The sequence below is a fragment of the Cyprinodon tularosa genome, unplaced genomic scaffold, assembly GCF_016077235.1.
Source record: "Cyprinodon tularosa strain WSP-4 unplaced genomic scaffold, ASM1607723v1 ctg28, whole genome shotgun sequence".
NCBI classification, from domain to species: Eukaryota; Metazoa; Chordata; class Actinopteri; order Cyprinodontiformes; family Cyprinodontidae; genus Cyprinodon; species Cyprinodon tularosa.
Window position 1 is genome coordinate 2,275,673 of NW_024038985.1, and position 20,727 is coordinate 2,296,399.

The window sequence follows — 20,727 nt, forward strand, 5'->3', positions numbered from 1 at the left end:
TTTGGAAGTTAATATACAGTAACAGCCATTTAAAATGGGCCTTCCCAGTCAGTCAGCCGAATGGCTTCCCACTTCCCTCCAACTTCCAGCAACATCTTCAACTTCCATCCGCTGGAGTGACCCCCTCTTGCATATATCTTTACTCTGACTCCACCTTTTCACTGAATTTAAGAGTCTGACCAGGAGATGACGCTTCGCTTTAGATCTTAATGTCCCCAAATCATGACAGAAAGAATATTTTAGTACAAAGATTGATGTTTGAAAAGGAATTGTAGGGGACAAGCCAAGGGCCCATTAAGGAATGTTGGGGAATTTTGAATGGTTACTACTGTAAAAAGAACAGCAGAGCATGACTTATGTATATGTATGATTATCATTTAATCCAGTGTTATGTAAAAAAGGAAAAGAAAACCTTTTTCAGAATCTAGGAGAGAATTGTCCATAATGGGGCCCAGGGGCTGTTCTTGCTTCCTGGATTGATTTTCTGCAGCCACCGATTGCAATTCCAGAGTAGTACATTTTCCACCAGGCAGCACAGTGTTACATTAATATCCGCAAATGAAAATCTACTTAAAATACTATATCAGATACTAAACAACAGATTTGTCTTCTGATAACCAGGCTTCCTGCTTGCTTTAATAGAGTGTCATTCATCAAGTGACTTTTACTCCAAGATCGGATTTTCTCTTCATAATTTCTGTTTTGTTCCAACTTTTGATAATGATTGTTTTTGTTTTTTTATTAATAGCCTAAGATAATTTTCTCATCCGCAATGCTTATAATGAAAAAAACTTAATAAGTTTTGGATCTACAATATTGTTCAATTGTTCACATTCCTTCCCTACATGAAATCAAGACTATTTCCTAAAGTTTTATGGATGTTTAGCTTTTATAATGGAGCTGGTAAAAAAAAAAAAAATATATATTATTTTTGTTTTATGTTTATCTATATTGTGTTATCTGTACTTTTTATTGACAATTTTGGTTACGTGACCAAAAGTTTCATCTGTACTAGTTTAGGATATATAAACAGAAAATTCAGAACAGTTTTCACATCAATGCTTTAGTTTTTTTTTTTCTTGTGGTCAATCATCCTGAAACTAATGGGTGTTACGTTTTCAATATGGCATTAATCAAATATTTAATTACAAATAAATGAAAGTGAAACACTATAGGTATAGATATAATATGATTAAATTATCTAATTAACTGTTTTTACATCACATAAAAATATTTTAGTAAAAATAGGTTTAATCAACTGAAAAATTTGAGTCTTTCCCATAGTTTTAAAAAAATTGATGTTGCTATTTATTGCTTTAAATTACATACGTTGAAGCATTCTGCTTGCTTTCATTTTGATGTTGCAGACCTGTTAAAGAAAATATGACTGTTTGATGTATAAAAAAGTTCTATATTGAACCACTAAGTAATTATATTTTATATATTTATTATTTTATCTTATCATTTTTCTTATCTTTTCTATTTTTTTCTTCTGGCATATGCCAGTTGAAAAATGCCTTATGCCAGTTGCAAACTGGTATGTACCAGTTGAAAAACAGAATATGCCAGTTCCATCAAAGGTCCTACATGGTCGCTGAATATCTAAATATGGTTTTATAGACACTATATTTTTGCAGTCATGAAAAAATTGTTTTTATGTATGTAGTGGCAAATATGTCTGTGTTGATAAAGATATTAAATAGTCCTACCACCAAATCTTGTTTGCTTTGATAATGTGACTAAATATTCCAGAAAAGGCAACATATTGTCAGTATGAAGTGGATCCAGAGTCATCTGCTAACAAAAAAATGGTTAAAACATTTTAACAAATGAACAGATTTTGTGTTGTTTTGAAGAATAATTGGACATTTCTTTAAATAATAAAGGAACTGAGTCAGTAGTTTATGCTTAACTTTAATTTGTTAAACTCATAACTCTACAGTGACTAATTACTTATATTTAGATTTAAAGAAATTTTAGGCAAGATGTATCTATATGTGACTAAAAGGAAATGCTAAATACTAAATAAGAAAATGACAAATTTTGTCTGCTTTGGACTTCCTTTTAATTACTAAAATTTTATTGGAAAGTAATATTAAAATAGACTAATCGAAGTAAATATGCCAAATTACATAAGTAATAGGTTAACAATGTATCTGAGTAAAATGACGGAGAATATAAATTACAGGATTTAATTCTTACATTAAGATGAATTATAGAGGTTTAAAAATTAGCAATTTTTGACTTTTTTTTGCTGTTTTAAATTATTGAAAAAGAAAAATTAAATAAAAAAATACAATTTTTACTGTCAGTATGTAACCATGATTATGAAATGTTGCTGAGGCACAGGGCACATCTAATACACAGATATAAGTCAAAACCCAAAAGATAACATACAGGGAATCTGGCATGATTGCGGGAGGTTGCAGGTTCGATTCCCGGCCCGGGGTCTTTCTGCATGTTCTCCCTGAGCAACTGTGGGTTGTCTCTTGGTACTCCGGCTTCCTCCCACGATCTAAAAACACGACTGTTAGGTTAATTGGCTTCTCTAAATTCTCCTTAGGTGTGAGTGTGTGCGTTTGTCTCTGTGTTGCCCTGCGATGGACTGGCAACTTGTCCAGGGTGGACCCCACCTCTCCCATAGACAGCTAGAGATAGACAACGTAGGGGATAAAGCGTGTCAGAGGATGGATGGATGGCTGGCTGGATGCAACTGTTGATGAAACTGCCTATGGATGGCTGGGGCGTCTGCTTTCACAGATTTTGGAAATAAATTGCTGTAAATACTTTTCTTGTTGATGTAATTTTCCTGCATAATTTTCCTGCCAGAAGTAGGACGATCAGTGCTTGCCCAGGGGTGCACTGGTGGCATCTCTGAAAATGCGTCTGGCCCTTTTCTGAACTGGTCCAGATCCACTTGGTGTTATCCAATATCCCTGTGATGTCCTCTCCACACATTTTTCCACTCCTATGCCATGCAGCCCCCACCTCACATACTCAGGCATGATTTCCACTGTTGCGCTTACTGAAAAAAGTTTTTGAACACCTGAGCATAGCCTGGTTTGTCTCTGTTGTTTGACCTTCACCTGGCTGGACGTGTTCTCAGTCTAGAATAATTTATCTATGTTTTCCACAAGTTCCACCATTTCCCCGTGTATGAAGAGAGCAGTGATGCTTTGTGTTGCTGGTGTCCAATCTAACTACATTATGTTTTAGCCCCCAAACTTTCTATTAAAGTTATTAGCTATGATCAAATGCAGAAATAAGGCATATCTTCACATTTTATTTAAAAAGAATTTAAACTGCAGCCTATTTCTTTACTTCCTTTGAATAGGATATCAGGATTATGCTACATTGTAAGTGGATTTGTTGGTCTTTTATATCACAAATGCAACTGTTGTTTTCTTAAAAATACTCTATTATTTCAATGAGTGTTTCATCCTTCAGCTGAAAACGACACATTTTCTGCTTATTTTCTTGTTTCTTTTGTTCTTTACCAGCATGCTCTATTATATTCATGCAAATCAAATCAGCCTTAAGCAGGTGCTTCACAGCTAATCCTCCTTTCTGTTCTTTTGTTTTTTGGCCCCAACCCCACCTTCCCTGTTTCCACCTACCTGACCCTTACAACAAAAGGAGCTTCACAGGAACCAGGTAAGCTTTTTCCTGCATGTTTTCCGTTCCTCTTTGCCGCCCCTATCTTTTCCTGTTTATTTGATTAATTTATTTTATGCAGTCTTCCTGTTAACTGCTTGTATTTGAGTCAAAAAATGTCACAATAATAATAAGTTGTTAGTTCATATAATATACAATTGATCTTAGGTGTCTCCAAAGTAGGCAAAGTGGTGCTGTGGCTCCCAGTCTTAAGCCAAAAATGTATCTGATCTGCAGTTTTGGAATTTCATAAAGTCTTTTTTAATTTTTTTAATAATTTGATAAACTCTTATACAAACCTCCTTATTCATAAAGTTGCTTTCCCTGAGCATAACTAAGAGTTTATTAAAAAAGGTAGAATGAACTAAACCGCAGATCACATCTCTTAGTGTCCTGACAGTTCTGAAAATCTCAGACTGTAAATGGGAGAAAATTCGATAGAAAAATGTTTCACACCACTGTGAAACATTTGAATGGAAAAAGCTTCCTGGATTGGAAGCGAAACATCGTCAAACTTGGAAACAGAATCCAGTGGTTTGTTTTTTAATTTTTTTGTGGAGTTTAACACTAATACAGGAAGACAGAGCTGGTGGCTTTGACCTGTAACCTGTCCGTGGCAGCAGAACGAAAGATCAGATCAATGTCTCGTCCCCAAATGTAGAAAGGCAAATGTTCTCATATTAAATTTAGCTAAAAACTCTTTAACTGGAATGATAAATGTGAAGTAAGTTAAAAACAGAAGAAAAAGGCATCAAGTAGAGATCTTCAGAATAAATGCATGGTATATCCGTCAGCTACACCACACTGCAAAAAATGGAAATCTAAATGAGTCATTTTTGCTTAAATTCAGTGCATTTTTTCTTGAATTGAGGAGTTAACTGAGATAATTTGCCAATGGAACAAGAAAATTTACATTTAAAATAAGAAAAGAAAAATAGCGTTGTCTTATTTCAAGTGCATATTATCTAATTATCTTGTTTTAGGAGTAGAAATACTCATTCCATTGGCAAATAATATTACCGGTATTTATCTGCTAAATTTAATGGTAAATACACTCAATTTAAGAATTTTTTTACTTAATTCTAGATGTTTTTTGCAGTGCACCATGCTTCCTGAAAGACACCAGCCTATACTGATTCTTTAGTTTTTCCCCTGACAATGATTCATGCGACAATGATTCATGCACTGAAAAACTGGTGGCAAATAAAAAAATCTGTCAACTTTCATAAATGACCTGTTTCACTAGGCAATAAAGTGAACATCTGATTGTTTAGCATGCATATCAGTTTGTGAGCAGACCAATCGGTCTGTCTACATTAAGGTTTGTTCCACCCACTGCGTTCTATGACTAAAGGCTGGTTCAAAAAGAAAATCCCAATGTGTGGCGAAAGAAATAATCAAATTAATGTTACAAAAAGGAATTCTGATTTTAAATGTAGAGTTCTGCACTTATCTATAGATCTAAAAACTTTACATATTATCTAAATCAGAGGTCTTCAACTGGGGGTCCGTGGCCCCTAGGGGGTCCTTGGAGGTACTGCATGGGGGTCGCAAAAGTTTTGATTTATTAGGCTTTTTTTTAATTCCTCCTGCTATTTTTTTCTACTAATTGAAATGTCTTTAAATACACATTAACATGACTTCAACACACTGTAGTAAGCAGATAAATGGAGGCAGAAGATGTCTTTCAGTCATCAATGCACACATTCAGTGACACACAGGAGCTCTTTCAAGCTGGGCACCGTTTCATTCACAACACCTGTCCCATCAACCAGGAATCAGAATAAGAAATACCTTAATAATCCCAGGGCAAAATTACTTTCGTTACAATACTAATATTTTTAATAGAGTGGCTGTAGGACCAGTTTGATATAACACAATTTCATACAATATAAATAATTAGGGGGTCCCCGCTCCATCTCGCCATCAGTTTGGAGGTCCTTGGCCTGGAAAACATTGAAGACCCCTGATCTAAATGATTACATGTAATGTAATGGTAGTGGACTGATGGAGTCCGATTGAATTTTTGGTTCTTTCTCCCTAAAAAGATCTGAGCAGGCTTTTAAAATACTTTTATTTGCAATTCATTATAAAAATGTAAAATATAGAGTAATTTATTTTGCTTTTGTTTATAATGGAAGAGCGATTTCCAAGACCGGACACCTGAAGGTGTCCGGTCTTGGAAATTCCCTTCCAGTTCTTTTCCTGGGAGCAATCAACTAAGTTTAACCGCTCTTTTGCTAAATGCTCTTAAGTTTAGAAAAGTGAATAAAGCAATAATAAAATGTTTAACAGGATTTATTCCAGATCAGAAGTAAGACTGTGTACTCTATGTACTCTGCTTATTATATAGGTGATATAACAACAGCATACTTGACTAATAAAGAAAAATGCTAAAATGTTTATTTTACATCACAAAACAAAGGGATTTACTGTAAGTAGCCATATAAACAGGAAAAACAAGAGAGATCATAGCATGACAACAACTGCAGATGCAATACCTGACCTCAACAACACTCACTAAGCTCTGCCTTTCCTTATTCTTTCCTTATATGTACCTGTTGCTTCTGCAGAAATGTGGTGTTAATAAAATACATTTCATGCATGAAATATAAGGAATGTATGTCATCACAGATTTTTTTTCAATAAATTTGTTATTATATTTTGTTTTATAAAACTAGAATCTTGAAAGCATTTTGACAACATTCTTTCATACTTTCTGACTGATAAAGTCGGACTGAGAATGACTGCATTGGAGTGGAATATACTGAACAAGGTTTTATAAGCTTCTGAATCATTAAGTTCACAGTTTCTCCCACAACTGTACTCGCTCTCATTAAAAATTTTTATTTTAATCACTGAATTCATTTCAACACTTAAAAAACCCACCTTTCCAAGTAATGCATGTGGGTATTGCTCAGGTTTCAATGCCATCTTCGTTAATGCCTTCCCCGCCACTTTACAGTTTCTTTCCCCAACCAACTCTTTTTAATCCAATTAGCAGCACTGGTGACAGTTATTTATATGTGCATGAATTAAATGTGAAAAGAGTACCTCCCTTGGGGGGCTGATTGGGTGAAGCACAGCCTTTCAAAAGCTTTTTTCTTGATCACAATCCTGCACTGCAGCTGATCTCCATCATGAGGCAACAGCGGAAACCTCACAGCCAAGGACAACCGCTGGTCCTTCTGTCTGCGACTTGAAAACCAAACGCTGCCCAGTTTCTGTCCTCAGAACCGCAAAAGCCGTTTCATGTGTCAGCGAGGCTCTTAAAAAGAACATTTTTTGACACATTCTAATTTTGAAGTTTTAATAAGCCTTCCATCAGTGCTCAGGTTGATCTTAGATCTTCGGTTCTGTTACTTTTTGTCGCGTGGACTGAACTGTCGGTGGTGCCAAATGAGCAAGCAAGCTGCCAAATCTGACTCGCTTACCCTTTTGAACTCTTTGCCAACTAGTACTTTAGAGAGAGTAGAGAAAGTAACTGCTTTGAAGGTTTAAAAAAAAAAAAACAGTTTAAATGTGTTGAATTTTAGAAATTAGACTAATTAGCGATGCCATTTTTAGTAGAGTCAGAGTCACTAATGTTTATGATTGGTCCTAAGATGTTTAGTCCACACTGTCACTTTAACATGTTGTGTAGTTAATTATAAGACAATTAGATATAACTTGATGCTCCAGATGGCTTATTTTGGCGTAAAGAAATGTAGAAATGGAATCACAACTGGCTCCAGAACACAAAGAGACACATTTCCCTACACTAGATCTTAAAAATTGGCAGTAACACCACAGCCAAGAAGATTCCAACACTCTTTAGAACTACCTGAGTGAATCGGTCTCCTCTTTATGGTGTCACAAAAAGAAAATGGAAAAAAAGAACACCACCTTACAAATTTGACTTATTTTATGCAGATTTATATATTTTATATTAACAAAAACCTGATTAACAGAAAAAAAAAAAATTTAACTAATTTTAGAGTGAAGCAGGGCGTAGATTCAGTGCCTCATGTCCCGACCTCTGGAGATTTGTAGCATGTCTATCAGCCATTTTAGTAGCTGAATGTTATGACTTTAAGTCACTAATGCAGTGAAAAATATCTTACAAACAGAAATAAGTAATTTAACTTTAAAATTAAACACTCCAGGCTTAATAATTTAATTGGTGGCTATATACAGAAGCGCTGATGAGTGACTAATAACATTTTAGAAAATTCCTCCAAATACAATAGAAAAACACTTTTTCCTTCCAGTGGGAAAGACCTGGGTTTTCAATCCAAACCTGAAATCTGTCTGCTTGGAGTTTGCATGTTCTTCCTGTTCATATTAGGGTTCTCCCCACAGTTCAAAAAACATCTTAGGTTTACTGTACTTGGTGTGGATCCCAATCAGACAATACCGATCGTATCAGCATCTATCACTTGAATTAAAGACTGATAAACAGTTAGTCCAGGTAGATAACTACAGCTCCTGTTTCTGAACTTAAGAATTTTTGTTTTCTTATTCTGTGTCTACAGAGAACATTAGATATGAGCTGTTTTTTTTCATGTCTCAGCCTAATAAAGGAACGTGTTTGAGTGCAGGTGTAATTTATACTTACAGTCCATCTTTATGTACCAGTTCCATCAGCTATGTCTAGCATTAGCTTGAACATTAAACAGCTGTTGCAAAGCTGCCTACAGACGAATTGACTAGTTTATTGCGTGACACATGGTATTCTTATAACGTTGTTATTGCTACATTAATGCATTTAGATCAGGTTGATCTCAGATCTTCGGTTCTGTTGCTTTTTGTCACGTGGACTGAACTGTCGGTGGTGCCAAATGAGCAAGCAAGCTGCCAAATCTGACTCGCTTACCCTTTTGAACTCTTTGCCAACTATTACGGTACTTTAGAGGGAGTAGAGAAAGTAATGATAGTACTGCCAGCTAACTGCTTTCAAGGTTTTAAATATATTTTACATTAATATATTATTATTACATTAATATAATGCATTTAGATCGTTAAGAGCAATGTTGTGACAAAAAAAAACAAAAAAAAATGCAAGTCCAAATTAAAATCTCTAAATTCTCCATAGGGAGCAGATTATTTGGTATCCTAGCTCTGACTCTCAAACACAGGATTTTAAGGATTACTTGTAAAGTAGCTACTAAGGAATAGTTATGGCAGTGGATACTAATAATTTGCCCTAAAGCACCCCACAGCTAAGTTACATTCATTACCGTAATTAAAAGTGATACTTGTTAAAAATTGCTGTATTTCCTGGACTATAGAGCGCACCTTAATAAGCGGCACCCTTTAATTTTTTTGAAAAACTGGAAATGCACATATATAGGCCGCACCAGGCTATAAGCCGCTGATATCTACTGACCTGTTTTCCACCAAGCCTGTAGGGGGAGCTCCTCATATAGTCCCTGTAGTAGAGACAAAGAAGGCTGCTGGCTCATGTTAGCTTGTTGGCTCGCAGCAGTAAAAGCTCTGCAGGAGTTGAGCCCAGTCTCTTCATTGATTTGGCAGCTTTAATGAGACAAATAAATGATAAATGTTGGAATTTGGTATATTTCTTCTTTGTGTTGCTTGCTGTTAGCATGTTCTTGTGCTAATTGAAAATTAGCCCGTTCTTTTATTTTCAGCTTTGACTTCCCCTTCTGGTGGTTAGGACATAACCACAAAAAAGCTGCACCTTCTTATACGGGGCTTGGTTCAAAACGTCAGAAAAAACTTTAGTGACTTATAGTCTGGAAAATATGGTAGTCTTTTTGTTTCTGCTTATTTAAAGGGTAGCATTTTGGAAAATAGACCTTGAGGCTAAAAAACATTTTATGTTTTCAAAGTTCCCGTTGTTTCCTTAACCTGACTCCGCCAGATGGATTTGCTCCGCATATCCATCTGGAAACCTTCCGTTGAAGTAATTTTGGGAAGGGGCGAAAATACTGGTTAGCTGATTGGCCTATGTTGGTGATAGACGGGCCAAATAAACCAATCAGATCAACAAAGCATATGACGTACTAACAGAGAGACGCCGGAAACACAACCACAAGATCAAACACTTGCCGAAACCAGTCGGGAGAAAAGCAAAAACATCTTTTCCTCTGAGAAAAGCCTCCAGAGCAGTGTTTTGCTCTTCTTTCAGTGAAGAAATAATTCCGATAAAACTTGCTCGATAGCCACGCTAACGCTAGTTTCATCGGCTGAAGCCGCCATGTTCTTTAGACTGAACTGTCGCGCTTCTCGTTGCGTCACACCTCAACCCGCCTCAAAGCCAACGCTGATTGGACGTTCGTTTGGTGAACTGCTCCAAATTTTCTTTAACGGAAAGTAGCCAGACTGATCTGCGAGTGAAACCTTGAAAGCTCGCGAGATCAGGATGGTCTCACGAGGCTATTGTTTCCTTTCTTCAACCCAATAAATGATAAATGTGTGAATTTGGGACATTTCTTCTCTGTCGTGCCTGCTGCTAGCATGTTCTTGTGCTAATTGAAAATTAGCCCGTTCATTCATTTCTAACTTTGACTTCCCCCTCTAGTGATTATGAAATATCCGCAGAAAAGCCGCCCCTTCTTTTAATTCGCTTGATTCAAAGTGTCGGAAAAATGTAGCAACTTATAGTCTGGAAAATACGGTAGTCTTTTTGTTTCTGCTGATTTGAAAGGTAGCATTTTGGAAAATAGACCTTAAGGCTAAAAAACATTTTATGTTTTCAAAGTTCCCGTTGTTTCCTTTCTTCAACCCAATAAATGATAAATGTGTGAATTCGGGACATTTCTTCTCTGTCGTGCCTGCAGCTAGCATGTTCGTGTGCTAATTGAAAATTAGCCCGTTCTTTAATTTTCTAACTTTGACTTCCCCCTCTAGCGGTTATGAAATATCCGCAGAAAAGCTGCCCCTTCTTATAATTTGCTTGATTCAAAGTGTTGGAAAAATTTAGCGACTTATAGTCTGGAAAATACGGTAGTCTTTTTGTTTCTGCTGATTTGAAAGGTAGCATTTTGGGGGAAAAAAGACCTTAAGGCTAAAAAAACATTTCATGTTTTCAAAGGTTCTGTTGTTTCCTTTTTATAACCCGCCGTTACAAAACAGAAGGCTTCTTTCTCCGCACAGGCTCCTCACGTGTTTGCTCTATGTGCCAATCAATAGAGTGAAGGACGTGATGCGATGGAGGTGGGCTGAGCGTTGTTACGGTTAAACACAAGGAGCCTTATCCATGTGTGGACAGTCATGCTCTTCAAACACACACCAGCAAGCATGCATTCATGTGCACGTAGTCTCACACAAGCGCATGCAGTACAGCTCAGATAAGTGACTGAATCAATCACACGCGTACAGTGTTTGCTTGTCAGCCTGCATGCTTTTCTTTTATAACACTGGTTCAATTTCCCCAGCTACTGGAGCCCTATCAGCGTTTTTCCAGAATATATATTCTGCAAGGTCATCTCTTACTGCAACGAAATACATCTCAGCCACAGGGTGTCTCTTTGCTATTGAAATGTCAATATTCCCTATAGTCCATTGCATTATAATCCACATTTGTCAATACACAGGCTGCTTAAAGCCACATGAAAAGCCAAGAACATTGCTCCCTCTTTAACAGGGTGTGTTTTTCTTAGCTGTTATTGACTCCTGTCGACTGATTTATTCAGGTAATAGCAGCATGAGAGCTGAATCGCATTAAACTCCTCATGCAGTAAAAACCATGATTTCATTTTAATTTCAGATTTGATTCTAAATTTTGAGCATTCTTTATAAATCTCATAACATTGTTATATTTCACTAAAGCCAGCGAGTTTTTCAGCTTTAAGAGTTTAGGAAGCAGGGGAGCATAATTAATACAGCGCGAGTCAAGTATGTGCTATAAAAAAAGTTATGATTGAAATAAAATTTAACAGGGAGCAGAGGGGTTTTACTCCTTGCTCGTGTTCGTTCAGAGGGCACACACCGAACCCAGTACGGCAGCTGCTGTGTTCCCTACTTGATTTATTAGGAATAAACTAATAAAAAAGGGTTTTTGAGCTATCCTATTTAAAGTCCCCTGAAAACATATTTGTCGTAGTACAGCAGAGTTTTGCTGTCAGATCAGCAACCTATTTCATACCTGGGAAAATTTTCAGTCATTTTGGTGGTAAACTATATTAAGATGCCAAAGAAACATAGTTAATACAAAAGAGCACTTCTTCTTTTAGGGGGAAAACAAAACATCCAAATCATCTGGACCCTTTGTAAGAAAGAAAAACAACCTTTTGCTTCTAAGGGTTGTGCAAGATAGCAGTTTTCGGGCAGGGACCGATGTGCATTGAGGGTTGGCCAAAAAAAGATGTGTGTTTAAACCACTTTAGGGTAGTTCAAGTTATTTTGACTTATTTATATGGTCAGTACATTTCTGCAGTGCAAGTGCAATAACCCAAGCCAACTACTATGTAGTTCCCTCAGCTTTCTACTGTCCAGATATTTTTATATCCAAGGGAAACATTCCAGGACATAACAACTTATTTCTTTATGCTTTTTGTGGTACTATATACTCTTTTTATATTGTCTGTCATATTTTTATCTTTATTGGCATCTTGTTTTAACTCTTTGTAATCTTTATAAGGTACTGAAACCAGAATTTCCCTGAAGGAGTAATCTTAAGGTATAAATAAGTCTAAGTCTACACCAATCACGTTGTACCAAGAGGAAAATTAACAAACAAAATATCCATAATACCAAATAAATCGATAATAAATCCACATACAAATGTTTGCATGGTGTCTTAATTAGTTTTGGTTCTGGATTATATTCACACTGATCAGGTTGATTAGTGGTTCTTTATTGCTTATTTTATAGAAGACTACTTGATGATTGTAGAGACACAAAATTTTCCTTTCTTCCCCGTAAAGCACAAAGCGTAGTTCTGAAAAGGCATTTAATTCTGTTAATATGCTATTTAACTTGAATCTATAACCCTTTAAAGCCCGATCCAAGAATAAAACAAAACAGAAAATTAATTTTTTTTGGTTTGAAGTCCTTATTTGGCCTTTTAACAAAATATGTAAAAAGAAATACATTTTTGATATTAATCATTTATTACTATGCGATAAGTCAAGATTATTTTTTGTGTAGTCTTCTGCCCTCTGTTATCAGGTATATCTGATTGTGTACAATAGGATTTTGAGCAACGTTTTTACCAATAAATTATGCAAAAGGTGTCAGACGCAAAACATTTCAGAAACCGTATGTATCAAATATGATACATTTGGCATTACAGGGTTAAATTATTACTGCAATTTTTCTATCAGTTTATTTTTAGTATACTAACAACTGCAAAAGCAAGTTGGCTAAAACATTCCACCTGAGACTATCACTGCTACCACCCTTTGTTGGGGCCAGGCCCACCTTATAGCTCCGCCCCTATAGGGTAGATCTACTCTTTGAAGCAACAATGGCCATCAAGTGTCTGCACTAACAAGTAATGAGTCTTGTTTGTCTCTGTGAAGGATTTTTTTGTTTTGTTTTGTCCACTCAGCTTTGCATGATTAGCTTTACTCAAAACACATTTAAAGGTTTCAAGCCGGAACTGCTTTTCCTCATCACAAAAACCCTGGTGGACTCCTTTAGATTGGTCTCCTGCTACATAACACTAGTTACCCTTGAGGTCAAAAACAGCATCTAACCATCACTCCCCCGCCACCATGTTTTGACACCTTCTGAAATGCTGTATCAGTTAACATAATTGGACACAGATCTATGAAAAAGTTTTAATTAAGTTTCTGTGGGAGTGCATTTGTTTTAAAATGTGAAGTAGGGTGGCGCTAAGTGGACACCAAATTGCTGAGGCTTTGTGTAGAAGCAACCACAAGGAAAGAGGCTTCGTACCAAAATTTCCATGATTAAATATCAAAAAATGAAACAAGAACATCAACATTATTCAGAAGAGTAACAGTAGTATTGAATTATTTATAACCAAATAAAATTCTGGTGCTTGAATTTTGGCTGCTTGAATCAGTAATTTCAGATATTAATATCTGATAAAATATTAATGCAATTATGACACATGGAAATATTGTAGATCTTTGCCTTTTTTAATTTGTTTAAACTGAATCTGAAGCCCAGTTCATGTTCTCAGGATCTACTGATTCATGCTCCAATTTCAGGCTACGGTGCCCTGTGCTCACATTCCTCACTTCAAGCTGTCAACACAGTTAATTCACGGTTGCCTCTCCACAATTATTTGGCAATTTCCTGCGATGAGGTTAATGCGGTATTTGTGCTGTTGTAATGATAAATTAAGAAGGTGCAAATAACAGCAATCCCCCCATTGCAGCCCGTCCTACAAACAAACATCCATCTTCTTCCCCTCATAAAGTTCCATTGGTTGGAAGAAGAGACTAGCACCACTTTTAAGATAAATAATAAAATAAAATTTTCCAGATTTGGGGTTCTGTGTCTCTCTGTAGTGTTTTACATGTGCAAATACATTTTATTTTAGAAGAAAGATAACCAGAGTAAATGCATAATTTTTTTTTTCAAATAATTTTTATTTAATAAGGAAAAGATTATTTAAACGTAGGGTAATGAAGGTAAAGCTAATCTAATGTCCTTAAATGCCAAAAAACTGCCAGAATGATGCTCCATGGCAACAAACTGAACCTTCTTTCAGTGTTGTTGTGTCCTTGGGCAAGAGACTTCACCTGCATTGTCTACGGATGTTGGTCAGAGGGCGCCAGTGTACTGCACCCTCGCTTCTGTCAGTGAGCCCCCGGGTAGATGTGGCTACCATGTAGCTTGCCACCATCAGTGTGTGAGTGCGGCATGAATGGGTGAATGAATGATTGTAGTGTACAACACTTTGGTCAAGTCCTTTTGATTTCAAAAGTGCTATATAGACTATTAATCATTTGAACTACATACCAATACTTCCATCTTTAAAATTCAAAAGGCTAAGAGAAATATATGTCTCTATTTCTGCAATGTAAAGATAACATGTCATAAAAGTGGGGATCAATGCATTACTTTCTGAGTCAAATCAACAGGAAGTAGGATGATTATGTTGACTACTTGCTTGCTTTTCACTTGGAAATTAACACAATATAGTTTTCTGGTGATATTGCATCAGTTGAAGAGCGTTGGATATATAGCAGTTATATAGCATATAGTTTTTATGGCAAACTTTTGTACATTTAATCATTTTCTAGTGCATCAGGCATAATTTCCCAGTTGTCCTTAAGTAGACTAAATGGCAAAATAGATTTAACAGGCTGTTCCTAGTGTCCAAATAGTGTTACAGCAGATCGGTAAATCCTTGAAATTGTAAACCTACTTTAGCATATTCATTCTGGGAACAAAGCTATTTTCAAAAAGCATACTTATAATTCAGTTTAATTATAGAAAGATTGTTGAAATCTATGTATTTTTGTAGTACATTTATATGTAACAGAAAGGTGAAGCTCCCAATATAAAAGAGAAAACAAGTGTTCTTGTATTTTCCATCACTTTAGATGTCTGCGATGGATACCTTGCAGAGCTAAAATCTTTGTTCAAGCTCTTTCTTCTGGAAAAAAAAAGCATCTGTCATCAGCTGTTTGTCGCCTGTTGTGGCCCCTGAAGAGTAAATCTGATTAACACAGCAATGTAAGAGGTTGATGGTGAGGTCCCCCATTTTGCTTTTTCATGGTACTCTGCAGCAGTCTGACTCCACACAATATCCACATGACTGGCTGCAGATTTCAGCCAAACTTGCTTCACAGTATAACCTGTTTACCACCACATGATCTGGTAATGTGAAGGTCCATTCTGAGCAGTTGAAAAATGTATTACAAAGTTTTTGCAGTTTTGCTGACATAAAATGCTTTGATATGTTTACTTCTAAGAGGCTCCAAGTCTTCTAGGATTCCATTTATAGCAGTTTGATTTAATGTATAACAATCAAACTTCAGATGCTTTTAATATAATGTGACTGATTTGTTGAAGACATGTTTAGTCCAACATTAAGTACAGTTGGCACTACATTCTTTTACAATACATTGAGTTAATTAATTTTCATTTAGCCACTTAAAACTAGAAAAAAAAGGTAAGTAAAAATAGTTGCTGGACTGTCTTTATAAAGCATGCAACACCAGTTTTTGAGACTTATAGCAACTTATGGAGACCAACAACTGGTCTCGATGAGAAGAGGCTTTTTGCTTGAGTTTTAGGAATAACGTGAGAGTTAAGGTTAGTTTTAGGTATGTGTTTGTAATGGTTAGGGTTAGTGTTAGAACATAGAAATGAATAGAAAATGAATGGAAGTAAATGGGAAGTCCCTAAAAGGACTTCTAGGCAGATTGAGGATGCTTTCCTGGTCGTCACAAGCTATTTTGCTAATTGTCAGGTTTAGGGCTAAGGTGTAAATTGGTTTAGGGTTAAGGTTAGGGTGAGGGACTGTTACGACCACCCAGGCCACAACATATTTGAGGACACGAGACAAACATGAGGTTCAAAAGAATTATTTTATTCTTAATCTCTGGAACTTCTTTTTAGATCAGCTGTTTTGTTTTTCTGCAAGGAGACAAAAAAAAAAAGAGAGTCAGATTTTTTCCCCCAGTTCCCCATGTCCCAAAAAAAAAATCTGTAAGAAAGAAAAATGAGAAAAAAAACCCAAAGTATGAACAGAAAGTTGGACCTGGTGAGCCGATCGAAAGAAACAAAACGTTACAGCAGAGGGCCACGGGCCAGCCCTATACAGGGCCGTCGAAGCCTCTGCTAGTAAAGAACTAACGGTTGAAAAACTCTAAAAAAAAAATTTAAAAAGAACGAAAACAGGACAACCGGTCCCACCAGGTCAAAGTTGCAAAAAAGTCATCAAAAAACAAAGGCCAACGAAAAATACCACATGGCAGGCTGGAGAGGTCAGCGGCGGCCTACAAAGACAGGAGACGCGCGCATCGCGTCAGGAACGCGCTCTCTGTGATGGTGGATCACTCAGAAGGCTGGGAGGGAGGGAGAGAGAGAGAGAGAGAGAGAGACTAACAGGTGGAAACCCAGCCTACTTATAGGCGGACCAATATCACACAAATTAACGTAATTGATTTACAAAAGAAAAAAGAATTATCAAGACTCAAAAAAATAAGTGATTCAACTAAGGTCTATACAACACTAGAAGGAAAAATAAATAGATAAATGATTAATGTGCCCGACGCACATAACAGTAATGGTTGGGTTTGGGATTATTTTTAGGGTTAGGGCTTATCAAGGGTTGAAAATCAATGGGAAATAACGTTTTCTAACTACATAAATACAAGACAATAGCGTGTGTGTATCAGTTCGTTTTTGGTTCCAAAGTTTTGGTTTGAAAAGATGTGATTTTCTGAGAAATATGTCAGTTCTTGCACAGATAATATCAAAGATCTTAAATATTTTTATTTATTTTTTTTTATTTGCACATCTCAAAACTGACAATAACAAAGTGATAAAACTGTCTTTTTTTCCTGAGTTGGCTCTGTATCAGCCTGTATGCTTCATGTTGTTGATCACATGTTTAATATAAACATATCCCTGAGTATTGTCCAGTGTTGTTCATTTTCTGTGCAGAGCAACATCAAAATTAAGACTTTGATGCATTGAAATGTGTTGTATCTCCATTGAAGAAAAAAATCTAGACATCGTTCAACATAACAATTTGTTGTTCAGTTGGGAAGCATGTATTTTCAGTACTGAAAATCTGTAAGAAACCTAAAGAGGATTCTAAGATTTTTTTGTTTTACCATACATAGAATTGAGAAAAAAATTTTGTTTTCTTTTTTTACTTTTTATTTAGGATTTTTTCAATTTTACATTAAAACAAACAAACAAAAAAGCATATGAACAGAGAAAGGCGATAAAAATACAGCAAAGGTATAATAGAGTCTGAGTTTAGTGAATGGGGGGGTCACACAAGTCTTAAAAAAGGTTTATCTGTCGTTCAAGTCTTATTGAGGGTAAGTCGTTTCAGATTTGTGTAATCAAACCATTTCCTCCACTGTTCTTTCAGGTATTTGTACTTGATCCTTAGGTGGTAGGTCATTTCCTCCATTGTGAAGATTTCCTCTACTATTAAAATCCATTGCGTCAGGTGTGGAGGGTCACTTTTAAACCATTTTCTAGTAATCGCTTTTTTAGCTGCAAATATCAAGATTTTGAGAAGATAGATGTCTTTCCGGTGTATTCCTTCACTCTCCAGCCAGCCCAAATACATTATTTGTGAGAAAAATTTGTTTTTAAAGTTTCACCACAAAACAGTCTAGGATAAATAGGATAAACTAAAGGGTTCATAACATGACAATAACTGCAGATTTGGTACTTCACCTCAACAATGGTCAATCAGCTCTGTCTTTGCTTATTCTTTATTATGATGCACCTGCTGCTACTGATAAAAAGACTTAGTAATAAGATCAATCACTTCATTGAATATATGGATTATTAGTCATTACAGGTTATTTTACTGTTTTATTCTAACTAGCTGGTCAATTGAAACCAGTAGGACAAAAAATTATTAATGTTTTCCCTTTTTTTTCTCATATTGTCAATATTTGATCTGTAAAATTGACATTAATTAGTGTATTATAATGAAATATGATAATATAGAGTTTAGCATTCATTTATATTTATCCCCCCCCTGGAAATAAAATAGATCAAATAATTGACTACATACAGTAGGTTATGCTGGACTCCTACAATATCCCGCTGTGAGTAATTTAGTCTTCCTTAGTATACAGATGTTGTGTTTCTAGCAACCAACTTTTTCATTTATTTATTTATTTATTCTTAAATAAATAAATAAATAGAAAATAAAGACTACAAAAAAAAACATAGGTAGGTCAGGGTAGTTATGTTTCAAAACAATATGCCTCATTTCAAGCATGTCCCAGACTGCTGTTAAATCCATCTGAGCATGGAGAGAGGGGGTTGATCAGTGGCGGCCGGCCCATAGGGGGCGCTGGGGCACCGCCCTCCCTGATAAGAAGAGAGAAACGTAAAATATATTTTTACAAATTAACTCATAAATGTCAGTTTTACTCTCTAGAGTGTGTACCTATAAGCAAAACAAATTATATCAACTACATTTCCCTATCTACTGTCATTCATTTGTGGATTTCCACAGACAGACTCCTACCGTCTCTGTCTTGGGGCGCTGATCAGACTGCCCCACATGTGCAGAAAATCTGCCAATCATGTACTATTGCTAGGTGAATTTAATAATTTAATGGCCAATCAGCGTCTCAGAACTTTATGGTATGGGGCGCTGAAAATACTGCCCTTTAACAGGCTTCTGCACCCAATGCGCAGGTGCAGACAATTAGAGGGACGATGGCGAACGTAACGAGCGAGGTGCAGCTTCCACCAAATTCAGTGAGATCCTTATTTATCTACCCGTTTGCCAGAAGAACATCCCTGTTGTAGGATATGAAAATTTCATGTCATGGTTATTGTGACCAAAATCATCAATGTTACTTTTATTATATAGTAAATTAAATCATTACTGTTAAATTGTGCTTATTGTACAATTGTTTATTTGAATTCTTATTCTGGATTAGTTGGAGACATACACTAGGCTATATCAGCCCCACCAAAAATATTTTTTTCACCAGCCGCCACTGGGGTTGATCAACTACAGACGAATCTGAATGAACAGGCCAGGCAAAGGAAAGCATTAATCAGAGTAGCAGCCAATAGCACTATGATTTTAGAGGAGCTGCAGGGATTCAAAGCTCTGTCCACCGTACGACTTTTAGGAATGAAGTTTCAGAATTTCAAAATCTCATAGAAAGCTAAGGTTGAATCAAAACGAAAAGGTTACCTGTGTGCAGTTTGCCACATGTCATGTAGGGGGGGTTGCAAATTTCAGAGAGTAAGATATATTTTTAGATGAGGATGTCAAAGTTCTTTTTGGAATCAGGTGAAGCAGACAAAACTGGCAAATTGGAGGCAAATATAAAGTGATGAAAACATTGCAATGAAAAGAAACATTTCATTTAAAAAGCTGCAAAAAGAAGCCATTTAAATCCAGCCATTCTAGCTGTCCTCTGCTCAGGGAGAGGTGGAAATGTCCAAGACATTTTAGGGCATCACAGCAATAGAGCTTCTTCAGAGTACCCGACATGATTGGCCTCTCTCAGAGGAAGGAGCCCTAGACTTTGCCTGCTCCCATAGGTCCACTGCATGTCAAGATTGGCAGTGTTTCTCCTAAAGTTGCTCCTCTTCTATTCCTGCTCCCTCCCCTGTGCTAGATATGTAGCCTCCCTCAGCATGGCGACCTCCACCTGCTTTCTGGTAGGAGCTGCTTCTTAAATAGTTGCCCAGTCTTCACAGCGTGGAGGTCATTTTTGCAATTAGCAAGTTACAATCAATAAAGAATCAGAAACATGCAGATAAAATTGTGCTAAAACACAGGAAAAGCCTGAATTAAAGCTTTATTTCTTAAAACATTCATAGGATATATGATGCTTCAAAACTAGCACTTTGAACAATATATCTTCATTTGAAAACATGGTGGTGGCAGCATTATGTGGTGTGGTTGCTTCGCCTCCATAAGGGCAGAGAATCTGGTCAGGGTTGAGGGAAATGGATGGATGGAGCTGTATTTGGGACAACATAGAATAAAACCTGTTATAGACTGCAGAAGATAAGGACTGGGATGGAGGTTCACCTTCTGGGTGTAAAACCAACATAAATGCACACCTCGAGATAAAATAGAGGTGAAGGAATTGTAGCCTGTAAAAGTCCAGATGTAGATTCAACTGTGGCAAAACTTAAATCTGAATGAGCTTCAGATGTCTTAGAAAAAGAATGGGCAAATTATTAATTCTGTGGAGGTAAAGACGAACAAAGGATCTGCAGCTGGGTCTGTTGCAGGCTGTTCTACGAACAACAGAGACAGCTTAGACTCTTTATTTGTAAAAAAACAAAACAACCTCTGATGTTGCACATCTTTTTGTTCTCCTATCTGATTTTTCAGTATGATGCAGCACTTTCAAGTTTCTCACTGTTGCATCAAATCTGAAAAAAACTTCTCAGTAGATGTGAATGCTGCTGCAAGGTGCTGTACTGTATACTTCCCACCTATCAGATTATATCCTCTATTTTCTT

At 36.4% G+C, this 20,727-nt stretch overlaps 1 protein-coding gene across 1 annotated transcript in view; it reads left to right on the forward strand.

Annotated features, from left to right (window-relative positions):
• LOC119786802 (cell adhesion molecule 1-like) overlaps window positions 1-20,727 on the forward strand; it is a gene marked incomplete at its 3' end in the record, with an annotated part of 539,389 nt that overhangs the window by 396,700 nt on the left and 121,962 nt on the right. The window contains exon 2 of the mRNA XM_038290356.1: window positions 3,586-3,654. Within this exon, the coding sequence (XP_038146284.1) occupies window positions 3,586-3,654 (69 nt within the window). The remainder of the gene's footprint in view (window positions 1-3,585; window positions 3,655-20,727) is intronic.